Genomic DNA, 17,793 nt, shown 5'->3' with positions numbered 1-17,793 from the left:
ATGTGTTGTGAATATTTCCATGGGAAATATGCATTACAGTAAATAGAGTGTGATTCACATGCAGGGGTTGGATGAAAAAAAACAGAAACACATGCCCTATGAGTCAAGGGTGTAGGGTGACCAGGATGTGACCAGTCTACCAGGTTTAAATAATTGGAGGGATAGGCAATCAGACAAACTGCAGCACCATCTGTCGCCACTTTTGAGACAGTTTTTCAGGGAACATCAGTAATGTAGGAAGTATTGAATACGGCTTCGATAAGCACTTGCTGTCTTGCTCATTGTGACAAACTTGCAAAATATAAGTCTAGAAATTAGATTTACACAGCAAATTCACCAGTCATGTAAGGGACAGCCATTTTTCACAAATATGTGTGCTATTAATTGCAGATCATTATGTATGAAGAGCCATGGTGGTCCACATAGATATAAAGTTGTGACCGCAAAAAAATATTGTTTCATTCAAGAAAAGGGAAATCCGAAAGCTTTGGGATTTTATTCCTAATTCTGCACATATGACCCCATTAGTGAAAAGCCCTGCTGAAAATGAGAGGCACGTTTTTTTCTATAGTTACCAGCTTAAACTAACAATAAAACTACCCTTATTCTTTCAAATTTAATTACGCATATAACAGCCATTTATACAAAGTAATACTCATTTTTTGCATTGAAATGCTACAAACTCGTCTGTTAGGCATATTGGTAAAGCATATTGTATACTGGTAAATGAACATGCCTGTAACAACAACACATCTGTCCTCGTCATCAAGTTGGAGGAGTCCTCTTTATTACTTCACATCTCCCAGGCAATGACCCGCTCCTTTGAAAATGGCTGCATGCATGTCATGGATGAGATTGTGTTCGTCTTTTCTCAGGCAGTCAGTCATGTTCCTGTTTGTTTACTCAGACAGTTGCCAATTAGTTGCCGATTTTAATGCAGGCCATTTTTAAGAAAAATTGGTTAAAAAGTTCATTACATCTTAAATTCAAAGGAATACAGTATTTGATAAACAATTAACAGTCAGCATGTCCCCAAAACGTGTATGCATCTTTGACTTTATATAAAAGGACTGCTTTGGAAACATCACACATTAGCTGTGCAATGCTCAGTGAAGCCCTATGCAAAATGACAGCATTGTCAGCCTTGGGCAATAAATGCTTCCAGAGGTCTGTTCAATTGCTGTTTAGCTACTTTTAGCCCCAGGTATACAGAAAGGTTGCTGGGGCTATCAGACATGTTCAAGTATTTTAACAGTGGTTTGGCATCTTATAGTATGTCAGTGTGCTGTTGTTTAGAAGAAGCAGCCAGACTGTCAGTAGCCTTCTTTTGGCATTCTGTTGTATGTCTTTATAGTTTTTTTCCAACTATACCATCATAATTTATGCTGTGCTATGACAGTTTTTCCACATGATGAGATCAATAATTATACACTCTAATACGCAAAAATTGATTAGTTTTGCCACAATTTGAGAAAAATAATCGATAGATACTGTCGCTAGGCAGCCACAGTTATTTTGTTTGTTGCTGTGGGAGTGGGGGATTCAACTAATAGGGCAGAAAGCAAATTGTTTATCATTCACGCACATCAAAACAGGCAGATATGGGTAAGAATTAAGGAAAAATAATGTCTATATATTTTATTTGTAATAAAGTAAAAAAAAAAACAGAAGAGTACAGAAAAGCCTGCTCCATACACAGAGTTCTTCATTGATAGAATGGCATATAAAATCTAATATAATAATGTACAGATTAAACATGGACCTTATAGTATGGACATGCCAAACCAAATAACATATAATTTAGGAGAATTGCCCTTGCATCAGACCTGCAGCCGATGAACCTCATGGAGTATAAACTGCTTGATCTTCAACATGTGTATGATTGGTCTAGGCCCTTGACAGTTTTGTAAGTCAATAACAGGAGTTGATTTATACTGGTAGTCTGTAGTGCAGCTAGAACTAGGAGAATATGAATACAGAGGATTGTGACATCTGAAATATGCACAACAAGGCAAACACACAGTGCATGTCAGCAAGCTGTATCAACCAAACACATGTGCAGGGAGTAATGCAGAATGGGTTTTCACCAAGTGCTGTGGATCTAAACTCTAAACAATATCCTCTGTCCTGAAATTCCCAAGTTTTGCAATATGTCCTTGAAGTGATTTCCATACAGTACCTTAAAGAGTAATTGGCAGGGTTCCGAAAAATATAGCGTTACATGTCCCCATGTTTTGCTACAAGTGTTCAGATAACGTATCTGTAATTTTCTTTTGATTGTTAACATCCTGACAACTTTTTACACATATATCTGTTTCAAAGCTCTTTTCAAAATGTCTGCTCTAGTTACACTGATACTGTAAGGATTATTGCCCACATTGTCAAACAGGTAACACAGCAATAATGATCCATGATGTGGTACGGAACAGAAAAGCCAGAGCACCTTTATTTTTTTTAAGCGCTCTTCCTGCAGTGATTTAGAGGACAGCGCTCAAATCCCATTTCGAAAAGAGCTTTGAAACAGAATTTAAAGTTATAAGTGTAAAAAGTTGTCAGGGTGTTAACAATGAAAAGAAAAATTACAGGTACTTTTATTTAAACCGTTGTAGCAACACATGGGGATGTATAACGCTATATTATTCAGAACCATGCTACTTACTCTTTAACTGATTGCCTTTGCTAGGATTTAATCTATAATGATTACTTAAAAATTAAATCAAGATCTGTTGTGTTGAGATATATACACACTGCCAAGGACACGTGCAAAATGTTGCATTAAACCCTTGATACAGTTTCTGTTTTCCAATAGTATAATTGATAATATGATATGGCTATCTTATTCTGTGGTTACCTTTGAGGAAAATGAAGTAAAAACCAAGTTGTGACTGTGTTTGTGGTTTCTTAGACGAACTATCCATAGGTTTTATTGAAGCGGAAGAATGTACACAAATCAATGCCCAGCTAAAGGAAGGCAACAGTGTGTTAAGGGATGACTAAATGAAAAAGGTCACTGCTGTGCTCTCAATCTTCGATCTACAAACCTAATTCAATAGTTAGTTTTTTATTACCAACCTCTCCCGTTTCATTTAATTAGCAAAGGTGAAGAAATCTTTCATTGTTAAAGCAACCATATAAAATGCCTTCTGCAAGAAACTTCTTTTTTTCTCTGCTGGGTAAAAGCATTCGAGAGACTGAACAAATAAAACATACTGAACAAATAAACTGAACAAATAAAACAACATGAATACGGTATTTGCTAATGAATGAATGTATGTACTTATTCGTAAATGTCTACAGGGAAATACCAAATATAACACACTACTGTGTCCATGTATAACTGCTGATTTGAAAAACTTTGTTTAAAATAAATCATTGACCTTTAACAGACTGAAAACACTATTAGACTAGAGCACAGTTTATTAGAAATGTAAGCTGTCTTCACCCATGTAAAACATAATTTCAATTAGATCTCAAGCAACATTTTCATGCATTTGAAACCATTCCCGTTTACCATTCTGTTCATTGTGTTCAATTTGCATGAATATGAGGCTGGGATCTTTCTCATAAAAATAAAAGTAAATAATACCAGTGCTTTATTGGTTAATTTTTGTAGCATACACCAGTTTAGTTTATACTGTACTTAATGTGATATACATTTGCTGCCTCGTTGGACAGGCATATGAAGCTGAATACTTACTTGCCTTTTGAATTGTAAGTTGACAGGATAGGTTATAAAGAATAGTTAAAAGGGCATTGTTTTGAAAGTACCCATTGAACAAGTAAAAAAAAAAGAAATCTATAGTATAAGTATAGATATATTTATTATTAAATGATTGTGGAGAATGTCATGGAGTCTGTCTAAACATTGATAACTTGACTCATATCTGTGATTGACTTCAGTCATAATTTCCAAAGTTAATTTCATCTGATATTTATACTGTATAGGGCGTAATTGACATAGATTTTGCTGGATATCCACCACTTGATTCAGTAGCCTCATAACATGGTCAAAAAGGGGAAACAAAATGCAAAGCTGCATATTTCTGAAAATGTAAAGAAGAGATTCATTAGATTTTTATTGTACCTTGTATATACCTTTAACCTTGATTTGATTGGGTAGGTTCCTTATTAAAATGTTTTAAAAGATTTTTGTGCTTACATTATTTTTGGTGAAGCCTATGGATTTTTATAAAGCAATTCCACTACTTCTGAAACAGTATTTTTGAATCCATAATACATTATTGTTTCAGCTTGATATCTTCAGGGAGAAAGGCTGAATCTAGGCTTAGTTTACTGATCAGGAGTGGTTTGTTCTTCCCATACTGTGTGGAATTCCCAGGCTACAGTGATTTAAGAACTGATGGGCTGACAAATGTCAGTATTTCTGTTATTCATCATAGACAGTCACTGTGGGTGTTAAAGCTAAGGGTACATTAAAGTTACAGACCGTTTACAAAGGAAAGAACAAGGGGAGAGGCTTTTTTTAGCATTTGAAAAACATAAACCAAAAACAGATCCTTACAGGTATAAAGTTTAATCAAATAAACATGTAGAAAAAGACTGCATGTACATGTTTACAGTGAATAATGTAGCAGGGAATAATAATACAAAAGAACATGTAGAAAAAGACCACATGTACATGCTTACAGTGAATAATGTAGCAGGGAATAATAATACAAAAGAACGTTTGGCCTTCAACAGCAGATATGAGAGATTAGTATAGTGCATCTAATGGCAGCTGTGTGTGTAGTGGAAGTCACACAAACAAACACAAACAAAGAAGCTCCAACATATTGTAATAAAGTGACTGGAAATTACATTTTACACAATATAGAGGTAGTACACATTGTGCAGAGCTCATTGCTCTAACAAGCAAAACCTAACATTGCAGGAAGAGAAGTTAAAGTGCTTGTTCAGAGGACAATCTCTGAATGAGGTCTCCAGAGCTACAGTATAAGGGCAGGGGGAAAGAAGTGGTGTTGGACTGCAGAGAATAAGGGGAATGAAGTAAAGGGTGAGAAACCATGATGTAGACTCCTGGCACCATCAGACAACATGGGGTATGTGATAAAACAGCAGCATGGGTCACTTTAGCTCTAGGCCTAGGCAGGTGTCAAAGGGACACCTTCATGGGCAAGGGCAATAAAGAATTAGTCACAGTTTAAAATACATCTTTGTACCAAGCCCCCAGTGAGCAAGATGACTTATGTCGGAGGACATAATGTTGTCTACAGAAACTTTCAATGGTATTCAGGCAGGAGGACAGCGAAGATGGTGTCAAGATAACACCTTCTAATTGATGAAGGTGGAGGAAAAGAAGATACAAGCAAGGCAACAATGCCATCGCACTTGGGAGTTGTGGGCAGCAGTGTGTACCATTGCAAACAAATCACAACAGCACAACAGATGAGAGATGTAAGGCACAGAACAGAAATACAAAACGTTTTTTTCTTTATACTCATTCATTGTAAACAACATGAAACCTATTGCATGTGTTGCAGTGTAATCAGGCCCTTCATTGTCATCCTGCGTGTGTCGCAGTGTAATCAGTCCCCCTCATTGTCATCCTACGTGTCGCAGTGTAATCAGTCCCCCTCAATGTATGGCTGTTCTATATATATAGTGTAAACAAGCTGCAACTCACTCATGGTTAGTTGCCCCTTTAAAAACAGACCCAGGACACAAAAATGAAGTTTTCCAGCACTGATGCGCTATTTTTAATAAACACAAAAACTAAATAAACAAAACAAACACCTAGCTCCTTCGGAGCGCTGACTACACAGTATGCAGGTCCCTGACTAACTCGCAGGACGGCTAAGCCGTTTGCCTGGCATAAACAAAATAAACTGCACCGTTGTACCACAACACCTACCTTTCCGATCGACTACTCGGACACAGAACACACCATCTGTCTCCTTCTACTCAGCAGCCTCGAGCAGACTCACTGCCTCTCTTAAATACCCTGCACCTGGTTCTAATTTACAATTACCACCAGGTGCAGGGGATAATAAACAGTAAAACAGCAGAGAGGATATTAACCCCCCTCCCTGCTGTCTTACTATATATATAATGTATTTTATTAGTCAGCTTCTCGGTAAGGAAAACTGTTTTGTGAGGCAGTGTTTACATAGAACTTTTAAATCACTTAACCATTTTTATTTTAGACAGCACTGTAGTTAAACATGTGTCTAAAACCCTTCTGTTTTAATTGTTTTAATGCAAGTGCTATGTTAACAGTGATATGGAGTTTTCCCTGTGCTTCGCTGTATAATGTAGTTACAAAGCAGATACATGTTCTGCCATAGTTTAAACACATCCAGTAATAATGTGTTTTTGTTGTTTTTTAAAGGAAAAAAAGAACAGTAAAAGTAAGCCATGGTTATATAATGAATTCAGAGAGCAGCATGCTTTTGTAGTTTATGCACTAACCCCTTCTTGCCTGTTTTTACAAGTTTCATATTGATGAGAGTGGAGGTAATCTATTTTCAAGAAAATTAAGCAAGAACGCATATTCATATAATGCTACATTAAGCACTGGAATTAAGTGCTAATAAAATTATTTTTGATAGATACTCAGCTTCTGAAGAAGCCCTATGGTTAAATGGTATTAATTCATATTTATTTCATATGAATGACTCGAGACTCTTCTGTGCTGCTTTTGAAGGCACTGTGTGTTATGGTTAGTTTTATGATATGTTAGGCATGGCAATAACCACTTATAGCAGTATATGGACATTTTTTTAATGCAAGTGCCGTTTAGTATATCTTAACAGTGATATTTTTAAAGTAATATTAGCCAATTGTAACACCACAATGCCTAGAATGAGGACACATTCTATATTTATAAGAATGCAGACACCAGGGGCTGTGACAGGCTATGTTTACAATGACTTTTGGGACCCTGAATGAAACATAATTGTTCTAGAATTGTATGTTTACATCTAAAATAATTAAGAAATGGAGATTGTAATGCAAAGACAAAGGAAAACATTTACAAATCATGAGAAGTGGGCACAGAGCTGTATCGGTGTGTAACCTGCAATGTTGTGTGATACACTGCAGTTACAGATTCTGACCCCTATAACCACGAATGCAGATGAAGCTAGCTCTTGTATAGTGGTAAGTTGCTCGTTTGAAATCTGTGTGGATATCTGTTTGTGCCCAGCCTGCACCCTGTTACAAGTGCATTGCCACTGTTGTCAAAAACATGATGTACATCTTCGGCATTTCACAGCAGACATCCGTGATGCTATCTATTTACAAATATGTATTTCATAAATCAAATATAAAACCAGCCTCATACATCTCTGTAACTTAATAAAATGTTTGCTTACGGATAGAATGCAACTAGGAGTTCTTTTGTTAAGTATTATTCATGTAATACTAGGAAAGATAGCCTTTCTTTAAAAAAATGCATTGGTTCTGAGCGTAGATGCATAATAAAAATATATATATATATATATATATATATATATAATATAATATAATACAGTGCCTTGCGAAAGTATTCGGCCCCCTTGAACTTTGCGACCTTTTGCCACATTTCAGGCTTCAAACATAAAGATATGAAACTGTAATTTTTTGTGAAGAATCAACAACAAGTGGGACACAATCATGAAGTGGAACGAAATTTATTGGATATTTCAAACTTTTTTAACAAATAAAAAACTGAAAAATTGGGCGTGCAAAATTATTCAGCCCCCTTAAGTTAATACTTTGTAGCGCCACCTTTTTGCTGCGATTGTAAGTGCTGTAAGTCGCTTGGGGTATGTCTCTATCAGTTTTGCACATCGAGAGACTGAAATTTTTGCCCATTCCTCCTTGCAAAACAGCTCGAGCTCAGTGAGGTTGGATGGAGAGCATTTGTGAACAGCAGTTTTCAGTTCTTTCCACAGATTCTCGATTGGATTCAGGTCTGGACTTTGACTTGGCCATTCTAACACCTGGATATGTTTATTTGTGAACCATTCCATTGTAGATTTTGCTTTATGTTTTGGATCATTGTCTTGTTGGAAGACAAATCTCCGTCCCAGTCTCAGGTCTTTTGCAGACTCCATCAGGTTTTCTTCCAGAATGGTCCTGTATTTGGCTCCATCCATCTTCCCATCAATTTTAACCATCTTCCCTGTCCCTGCTGAAGAAAAGCAGGCCCAAACCATGATGCTGCCACCACCATGTTTGACAGTGGGGATGGTGTGTTCAGGGTGATGAGCTGTGTTGCTTTTACGCCAAACATAACGTTTTGCATTGTTGCCAAAAAGTTCGATTTTGGTTTCATCTGACCAGAGCACCTTCTTCCACATGTTTAGTGTGTCTCCCAGGTGGCTTGTGGCAAACTGTAAACGACACTTTTTATGGATATCTTTAAGAAATGGCTTTCTTCTTGCCACTCTTCCATAAAGGCCAGATTTGTGCAGTATACGACTGATTGTTGTCCTATGGACAGAGTCTCCCACCTCAGCTGTAGATCTCTGCAGTTCATCCAGAGTGATCATGGGCCTCTTGGCTGCATCTCTGATCAGTCTTCTCCTTGTATGAGCTGAAAGTTTAGAGGGACGGCCAGGTCTTGGTAGATTTGCAGTGGTCTGATACTCCTTCCAATTCAATATTATCGCTTGCACAGTGCTCCTTGGGATGTTTAAAGCTTGGGAAATCTTTTTGTATCCAAATCCGGCTTTAAACTTCTCCACAACAGTATCTCGGACCTGCCTGGTGTGTTCCTTGTTCTTCATGATGCTCTCTGCGCTTTAAACGGACCTCTGAGACTATCACAGTGCAGGTGCATTTATACGGAGACTTGATTACACACAGGTGGATTCTATTTATCATCATTAGTCATTTAGGTCAACATTGGATCATTCAGAGATCCTCACTGAACTTCTGGAGAGAGTTTGCTGCACTGAAAGTAAAGGGGCTGAATAATTTTGCACGCCCAATTTTTCAGTTTTTTATTTGTTAAAAAAGTTTGAAATATCCAATAAATTTCGTTCCACTTCATGATTGTGTCCCACTTGTTGTTGATTCTTCACAAAAAATTACAGTTTCATATCTTTATGTTTGAAGCTTGAAATGTGGCAAAAGGTCGCAAAGTTCAAGGGGGCCGAATACTTTCGCAAGGCACTGTATATATATATATGCTAAAGTATATATGTATTAGGGCTGTAAGAAAATCATGAAATTGCAGTTTCGGTGCGGTCATAAATATAAACAGTTTGCACGTATATATATACTTGCTTTCAAGATGGATTTTTGTTAATTTGTTCAAAAACAACAAAAACCAAAAAAAAACATACAAATAGATAACCAGAGCATAAGTTCTTAAGACTCCCTCTTTATCACTTGAAATAAATTATCATTTGAAATCATTTGAAATAAAACGCTTGAAGAGTTGCAGCTGTCACTGTTTTCTAACCTGACGATGTAAACAAATATGACAGCCGGGATATAAACTGGATTATGCAGCAGTCAGGACGCCGCACGGAGCTGGACACCAAAAAAACTTTTATAACTACTGTGTGCGGTATGAACTTCAGAAACATTTTCTGTTATTTATTTCTCTTATTCATTTATTTACTTATGCTGTATCAGCTAGATTAAACCAAAATATATAAAGTCGTATTTACTATCCAACCTTGCCTCGCTTATTTTCTTGACTGATTCATATATTAAATATGTACTGGAGACTCAGCCTTAGTGGAAAATTAAATGCCCCTCGGGAAGACTATTGTTACCTGCAGCTTCAGGCATTATAGCCCCTCCATCGGTAACAATAGTCTTCCCTCGGGTCAATAATTTTCCACTATAGCCCTCCTCTCCAGCTAGGGTGAAAAGTAGTGCTACTATCATATCTTGCTTCCTCTGTTTTCATTGTAAACATAGCCAAAGCCTAAGCTTTGCAGAGGACGTATCAATCATATGAATTTACTTGGTTGCTAATCATTTTTTAGTTGAAACCTTGCCGAGACTTGGGAGGCAAAGAAAAACCAGTTAGCTTCCTGTTTAAAAACCTCTATACACTTTTTAAAATTAAAAATTGTATGTACTTAGGTCCAAACTGAAATCATTTTCCACAGACAATTTTAGAATGTAAATATTTGTAATTTCTTCATAAAGTCAGTGTATGCCACCTTGAACCACTGAAATAGAAGCTGATTGGTTCTTAAGTTTTGCTTTAGTGATAATAGATGGCATTTGTGGTAAGGCTTAAGTACAATACTTTGTAGCTGGATGGACATGGGCTGAAACCAATGGTTGACGACCACTTTAATAAATGTGGATGTTATATATTTGGTTAATTAACAGATTTGTGGATATTTAGCATATAGAAGGTGTGGGGATTATTACATTGAATCCATTCTCCCATCAGACTCATTTAGAGTGCATAGTGTATGCATATAAAGATTTCTTTAAAACAAAAAATGTGTCCTGGTTGCTTGAAAATAATAAAACAAGATTTTCTAAAAAAAAAAAAAAAAAAGTCATGTTTATTTCTAGTCAAGGCTCATTTCAAGCCACTTCTTTAAAAAGGTTAATTGAAATGCCAGATTTAATTAGTCTAATTTACCTGGATTATTATTTTATCTTCTACACCTAATTTTAGATGCTTTCACAGCAGTTAATAGCATCTTCATGTAAAACACTGTAGTGCAACTGCAATTGAATGAATCACACAGGATTAGGCACATCACCACCGTTCATACAGTTGACATTCTGAGGTACACTCATATTGCCCCACTTGAGCTACTACTTACTACTATGTTTTAATATTTTCTTTTTGATTGTGGGATGTGTTACTACAACAAATATATATTTCACTCAAAACTGTCAAGGAAATACATGTGTGGGTAAAACTGGCACCCACATTTTAGAAGAATAACAGACATCTTTCTTTCTTTCTTTCTTTCTTTCTTTCTTTCTTTCTTTCAAAGTGTCTCTGCTTATAAGGTGTGAATTATTGATTCACCCCACAAGCTCTAGAACAGCCATTGCATAACTACTAAACCATTTATCCAAAGTTATAGACTCTTTATTATTATAGTGTAAGTTTTCTGTGATCATACTAGACCTTTTCTAATGATTAAATCTACCACTCAGCTTGGTTCATGTAACACATGCCACATCTTTAAAGATTTAACAGCTTGGAGTACAACCCAGTAAAGGCATTAATAAAAGGTTGCCATTTTCCTCTTTCAGATCCAAGGCCATTGCCAGATGTAGCCATGACAGGGAAGTGCACCAGGGAATGCAATGAATTCGGTCACTCAGATTCCTGCTGGATGCCTGTCCGAACTTCGCCTGAAAGAAAACAGAAGAATCAACCAAAGCTCTCAACATTTATGCCCACAACCGAAGAAGGCAGCCAGGAACAACTCGCCAACGGAGACCCCCATCTCATGGGTGATCGCAACAGAAACCTCCTGAGCAAAAAGATGCCATCATCTTATGAGACCTTCAGTACAGCCAGTTTCGGCAAAAATGAGGATGCCAGCCCAGAGGACATACCACTTACACAAACAGGAGTGTACAAGCCCTCTCCTGTTAATACACTTACCAGAAGGGAAGTGTACCTGTAAGATGATATATTTGCACCTGCAATGAAAAAATAAGCATAACTTTTCAAATAAAAACAACATGAAAGGGGAGCTACTAATGAGATAAAAAAAAAAAAAACTGCCACTACTGCAGACAAGGCAAGCTCTGAAATACTTGCTGCCTGATTGTAGTGTACATTGTAGAATTCATTTTCGTAACTTGCATGCCTAATCTCCCTCACAGATTTTATTGTAAATTGACGGTTGGAAATCAGTTTAACAGAAATTTAGTCTGATTGAGAGGTACGCAGTGCAACATTGATAGCAACAGGAGCCAACTAGGGGTTGTTAATATGTCGTCAAACCTGATCAAGATGACAGGTCAATTAAATCTAATCAGAATTTGTCATCTGAATATCAACAGCCCATGATGAGAATGACACTTCAAAACAACAAAAAATAAGAAAAAAGCATGACATCTTCATAAATATGTATCACATCACGTATGAACTTCAGGAAGACACAACTTTCACCATGTGCCCCAAGGCTTAAGACAGTGCCACAAAGAGTGTTACCCTATGTCATGTACAATTAAATTATACTACATGGGTATTAGTCTCTATGAAATCCATGAGGTTAACTAATACTACTTGATAAGAGTCAGATGGCACTGCTGCTATGTAAGCAAATCTTACTTGGACAAGTGTTTATATATATATATATATATATATATATATATATATATATATATATATATATATATATAAATCTCAGTACATCATTAATGTAAAAATCAAGTCTTTGGATTTAAAGTAGATTTTATAAAACCGGGAACTGAACTCTGAACAAGAAGATGCAAGTTTATAAGCCATGAATAATCAGAATTTGTTAATTATTGCTCGAAACATCGAAATATGTGTAAACCTGGTTGTACATATCAGCTGACTGTCCAAGCTTAAATGACACTTCAAACTGGAGGCCTTAGGGAAGCTGATTTTACTCCTTCTGGCATCAAAAAAGCAAACGTGATGTTTCATCAAAATAGGACAACAAAGAAATGTACAATAGTGTGCCATTTTACAGGCTGCATGGACATTTACATAGAAGATGGATGGACTGCTGTAATGTGAACACTCGTTCTGAGCACATTCACAAGATATCAATTTATACTTAATCTTTAGATTGTATTTTGCCCCATATGATGGGATTCAGTTTGCAGACTTGGAATTTTCATCCTTAAAGCATGTGGAAGTACCTAAGCGCTGGGATACAGCAAGCGGTGTTGTTGGCTTAAGCCCTGCATTAACGTCTTATCTAGGCTATAGTGAAAGAAAAAAAAAACATTAAGAATAATGCCACAGCTCTGGGCTGTTGCACTTTTGACAGCCTACACATATAAAAACAAGGATGTACTACATCTCACTGGAAGAAAATAATCAAAATCTCTGCTGTGACTCATAAACGAAGAAAGGGGGCAGAGAACATGATGTTTTATAATGAAAATAATGGGAGCCCCAACAAATGGAAACCATAGGCAAACCAAAGCTTTGGAAACAACAAACAGGCATGAAGGCATAACCTGATATTTCTCTGATAACTTTTAGACAAACAAAAAAATAGCTTTTGGTAGTTTGTTGCTTTAAATACATGCATATATGTAAATGTATAGGTTGACTGGTCAGTAAAATCCAAACTTCTTGCAACTTCTGTTTCATTTCAATAACTACGAACAAGTAGCACTGTTTTGTGCCCTTTTCTCTGTTGCATAGACCTTGTTACATTAACACTTCCTGTAATTTCAGTATAAAAATAGTTATGGTTTAAGGGAAAAAGCTCTGAAGAGATATGAGTAAAAAAGGAAATCTCAAATGAAATAATAATTGAACTTTCTGTATGTGATTATCTAATTTATAAAAAGCTAATCCTTTGTTGCTGAACTGCTTAATGTAGTACAGCATTCTATAGTCTAAGTACTTATTGTTAAGAAAAGTGCTTCTAAATCGCTTAGAAACTGTAAACATAAATATGTATTTTTATTGCACGTTTAAAGAGAATTTACTTCACGTATTGCAAAGGAATAAACATGAAGTCCATCCTGTTGCTTGCTTTTGTTATATCTTCAACAAGCATTAGTCATGTAGTCTGTTTTAGGGTACCAGTTTGAATGTTATGTTATATCATCACACTACACAAGCACATGTTAAAAAGGACAGAACCACTTGGATGCAGCATTCTTTCTTTGACGCTAAATGGCTATTAAGATATAATAATAATTGTAGCGAGAGTTATGTTACTTGTGATGGTCTGGCTTTCCTCATACAGTACACACATTGAAAAAGTTGCAACTTTGAACTGGCATGGCTTAGACTAATGTTTTATGTTTATTTTTTAGTTTAGTTTTATCAATGCCATTTTGTATAATTAGAGTGCTTCTGTAAAAATAGAGTGAATGCAAAATATGCAAATTGTGCCTTTTTATACCTAATGGTATGATTCAGTGTTGGTGGGGATTGGAAACAAAGAGTAATGGGCTGCTTCATATTATGTTTTGGACCTGTATTTAACTGTATTACACAGACTAGATCATTTAGGATACATTGTAAGTTGTCTTCTGGCAAATCAGATCAAAGATCAGTCAAAATTATTTTGCATTAGGAAACAATGTATGGATAGTGTACTGTATGGTTAAATTAGGTTTGACATGGTTGATTAGGGAAAAAAATACTTTTTTTATCATTATTTCTATGACTGTTATGCAATTCATTCAGTGTTTTTAAATACCAGTATATTTTTTTCTTACAAAACTTATTTACATTGAACATTGTACACTATAATGTAGTTATGTTAACATAGCAGTCTAGTTTAATCAGTGTTATGCAACCAACACATACCCATTATGTGGTGTTGTAAAACACAAAAAAATACTTTTGACTGTTCAGTTATGTGAAGTCCAGAAATGACTGACGTTACTGTTGGAGATTGGTGTAAGGTCATGAAAGGTGCTGGCTGGAGGATTACCCCCGGAAGTTTGAGATGCAAAGCAAGTCAGATTTCTTATTGGCATTCTTTCAATTTTAATTACAATAGCAAAAAAAGAAAAAGAGAATAAGAAAGCTGGTCAGACTGTGTGTGGTCAGAGGTCTGAAAATAATATCATTCAAATCTCATATTTTTATTGGTCTTGAGACAGAATGTGGCTTCATTATAATTAGTTTTGTGATTTAGGTCAGACCCTAGTCGACTATTGTCGACAAAATCCCACAGTGTTTCACTGTTGCAAGTCTTAGCTTTAGACTTGGACTGAGGACATGCACTAACATACTAATTACTCTCACTCCTGTAGAGGGCAGTCTTTCAAGAATGTTACCAAAAGGAGGCAGGGAAAGCCTAGTAATTAACTGTAATATGCTTGACTTGGTTTGAAAAATACATGGCTTAAGTTAGCTTAACGATTCTGCCTCTCATGAGCAATACATTCATCTGTAGATTAATGAGTTTAAGATTGATTATGGTCAGTACCGAACTGAAATAATAGTTTTGGTGTGAAAGCAAATAAAGGCTATATAAAACCAGAATACATGGTGCAGTAAGTAATAGGGGGAATGCAGAAACACACAGATGATTGTCCACAAAATATCAAAGTTTTAGTAAAGTGAGAAAGATAGCTGTTGTCATTGAAAGTTCTTTAGAATTTGAGAGAATAGGCATTATATATTGAGAATTAAATTCTCAGAGGAAGTAGTTATTTCCTTCCTGGGGTACATTTTCAGCCAGCCTCTCCTAAGATTTAAAGCACTTGCATTCAGTGTGATGAGATCTGTTTGTAATATTAATCATAAACTATTGTTCTGCGACATGGATGTTGATATTGAAGCAAGGAACAATGTAATATTGTTTTATTATGAGTCACTATGCACGCAGCTATGCTGAACATGGCAAAATGTATTGAACGCAAGTCCACTTATTTATGAAATATTTTACATAATTTAATTTGCTTTTGTACAGTTTCCTGTAAATAAATTGCTTGTCATTTTTGTCCCTGCAAATTAAAATAATAACATGTTAAAATGAATCCTTTGTGTCATCTTTTAAAAGCTCCAATATGTATTTTGCTGAAAGTTAATTTCATACCATTCAACTTTGTGACCTAAGTACCCTGCTGCTATTTAGTTGGTTCTTTTTATTTTCCTTGTATAAAACAGTGAGAGCTGCTCTTTGAATGGACCTCTCTCATTAATATATGAGGGGTATTAAAGAGATGGCAATTAGTGAGCTGAGTCTGCAGTAAATATTTAATATATAAGAGGCAAGGCTGGATAGTAAATATGACTTAATATACTGTAAATATTTGTTAGCCTTTTATTATGCATTTTTTCGCTTAAATGTAAACATTTTTGGCACGGAAATCTTAGTGCTGTACATATAATGAAGTAATATACTACTATCAGTGGAACAGGTCACCAACATTTCTGGAGCAAAATAGGTTTTATAGGTGTGATTCGCCAAATATGTATGGCTTTACAGTATGTTGTTTAAATATAACTGATACAGCATAAGTAAATAACTAAATAACATAACTAAATAACAGAAAATGTTTTTGAAGTGCATACTGCATAGTTTTTTTCTTTCTTTTGCAGTATGTTTTGTAATTCATTTTCTGTTAAGTCACAGAATCGCTGTTTCTTCATTCAGCTATTTTCTCTTGTTAGGAGTGGAAGTGCACGTAGGCGTGAGCGTTTCTTTGATAAGGGGTGGGGCTGACATTGATGTGAACCAATCACGTCAGAGGGAGACTGTTGCGCGGTGGTGTAAGGGTGTTAGGGCAATAGTTCAATCTATTTTTGCTCCTATGATGAGGTTTTAACCAATCACAGGCCATAATTTCCAAGCACTATATAGTACATGTAAACATAGTAAATCATAAATAGCTATGGTAAAATAACATCGTTAACCACAGTACCACAGATTAACCACAGTAAATTAATTGAGTGAGCAAGTAAAAGCATGGCTATCAGCCAAATTACAGTGTAAAAATACTATTGTAAACTTTTATTTGCAGACTCTACATATAGGTGGAGTCGTTATACTTAAAGAAAAAGATTCTACAAGCATCAGTCAGTTTCGCCCTATTTTCCTATTAAACGTAGAAGGCAAGATTTTCTTCAGTATTATTACTCAGAGATTGTCAGCTTACCGATTAAAGAACTGCTTCATTGACACTTCAATACAAAAAGCGGGCATTCCAGGTTTCCCAGGATGCTTAGAACACATCAATGTGATCTGGCAACAAATTCAATATGCTAAAAAGGAGAGGAAGGAGCTCCATGTGACATTCCTGGATTTGGCTAATGCATATGGTTCAGTGCCACATGAACTTCTTTGGGCAGCATTTGATTTTTTCAGTGTACCGATGACAACAAATTTAGTGAAAGCCTACTTTGGAGATTTGCAATTTAGTTTTTCAACTTCAGAATTCAGCACTACATGGCAATGCCTAGAAGTTGGAATAATGGCAGGATGCACCATTTCTCCACTGGCTTTACCATGGTAATGGAAGTAATCATTAGGGCATCAAAATGGGTAGTGGGAGGAGAGCGCTTGGCTTCTGGAATGCGACTACCACCAATTTGAGCATACATGGATGACATGACAACCACGACTACAACAGTAGCCTGCACTAATCGGTTATTGGGCAAATTAACCAATAACATTGAATGGGCACGAATGCAATTCAAGCCCACTAAATCAAGGAGCATTTCTATAATTAAAGGTAAAGTAGTAGATAAAATGTTCTACATTAATGGTGAGGCAATACCAACAGTGTCTGAGAAGCCAGTGAAAAGTCTTGGGAGATGGTACGACAGGGATTTAACCCTTTCCGGTCCATTGTCGGACTGGGTCCGACATTGCAATTATTCCTCACAGGTCCTTTGTCAGACTGGATCCGACATCATTATAGCAACGCAAAAAACGGGTTTCTAGTCGTTTTTTCTCCGGAAAAAGCCAAGAAAACCATTCAATTGCCGAGTGGGAGCACCAAGAGCCGAGTCGGAAAAAAAAAAAAAAAGGCGTATCTCATGATTAGTCATACATGGTATCTGGTATAAGATAACGGGGCGGGTCGTAAGTAAACAAGTTGGCTGACTGAATCAGCGCACAGAAAACACGGACATTTGCAGAGCTTTTTTGAGATGTTATAGTAATAAAATAATGACTTGGATCGCATTATTGAGGAGTTTGGTGATAAAACGAGTGATCCGGA

At 36.2% G+C, this 17,793-nt stretch overlaps 1 protein-coding gene across 3 annotated transcripts in view; it reads left to right on the top strand.

Annotated features, from left to right (window-relative positions):
* Window positions 1–15,599, top strand: part of pcdh7b (protocadherin 7b) — a 162,417-nt gene extending 146,818 nt beyond the window's left edge. For 2 of the 3 annotated variants that reach the window (XM_059006485.1, XM_034014934.3), the window contains exon 3: window positions 11,194–15,599. In XM_059006485.1, the coding sequence (XP_058862468.1) occupies window positions 11,194–11,573 (380 nt within the window). In that variant the 3' untranslated portion in view covers window positions 11,574–15,599. The remainder of the gene's footprint in view (window positions 1–11,193) is intronic. The other variant, XM_059006486.1, reaches the window with a different exon arrangement.
* Window positions 15,600–17,793: the final 2,194 nt, after the last annotated feature.

This window comes from Acipenser ruthenus, chromosome 2, assembly GCF_902713425.1.
Source record: "Acipenser ruthenus chromosome 2, fAciRut3.2 maternal haplotype, whole genome shotgun sequence".
In the NCBI taxonomy this organism is placed as follows: domain Eukaryota; kingdom Metazoa; phylum Chordata; class Actinopteri; order Acipenseriformes; family Acipenseridae; genus Acipenser; species Acipenser ruthenus.
This window is presented reverse-complemented; position numbering and strand designations above follow the sequence as displayed.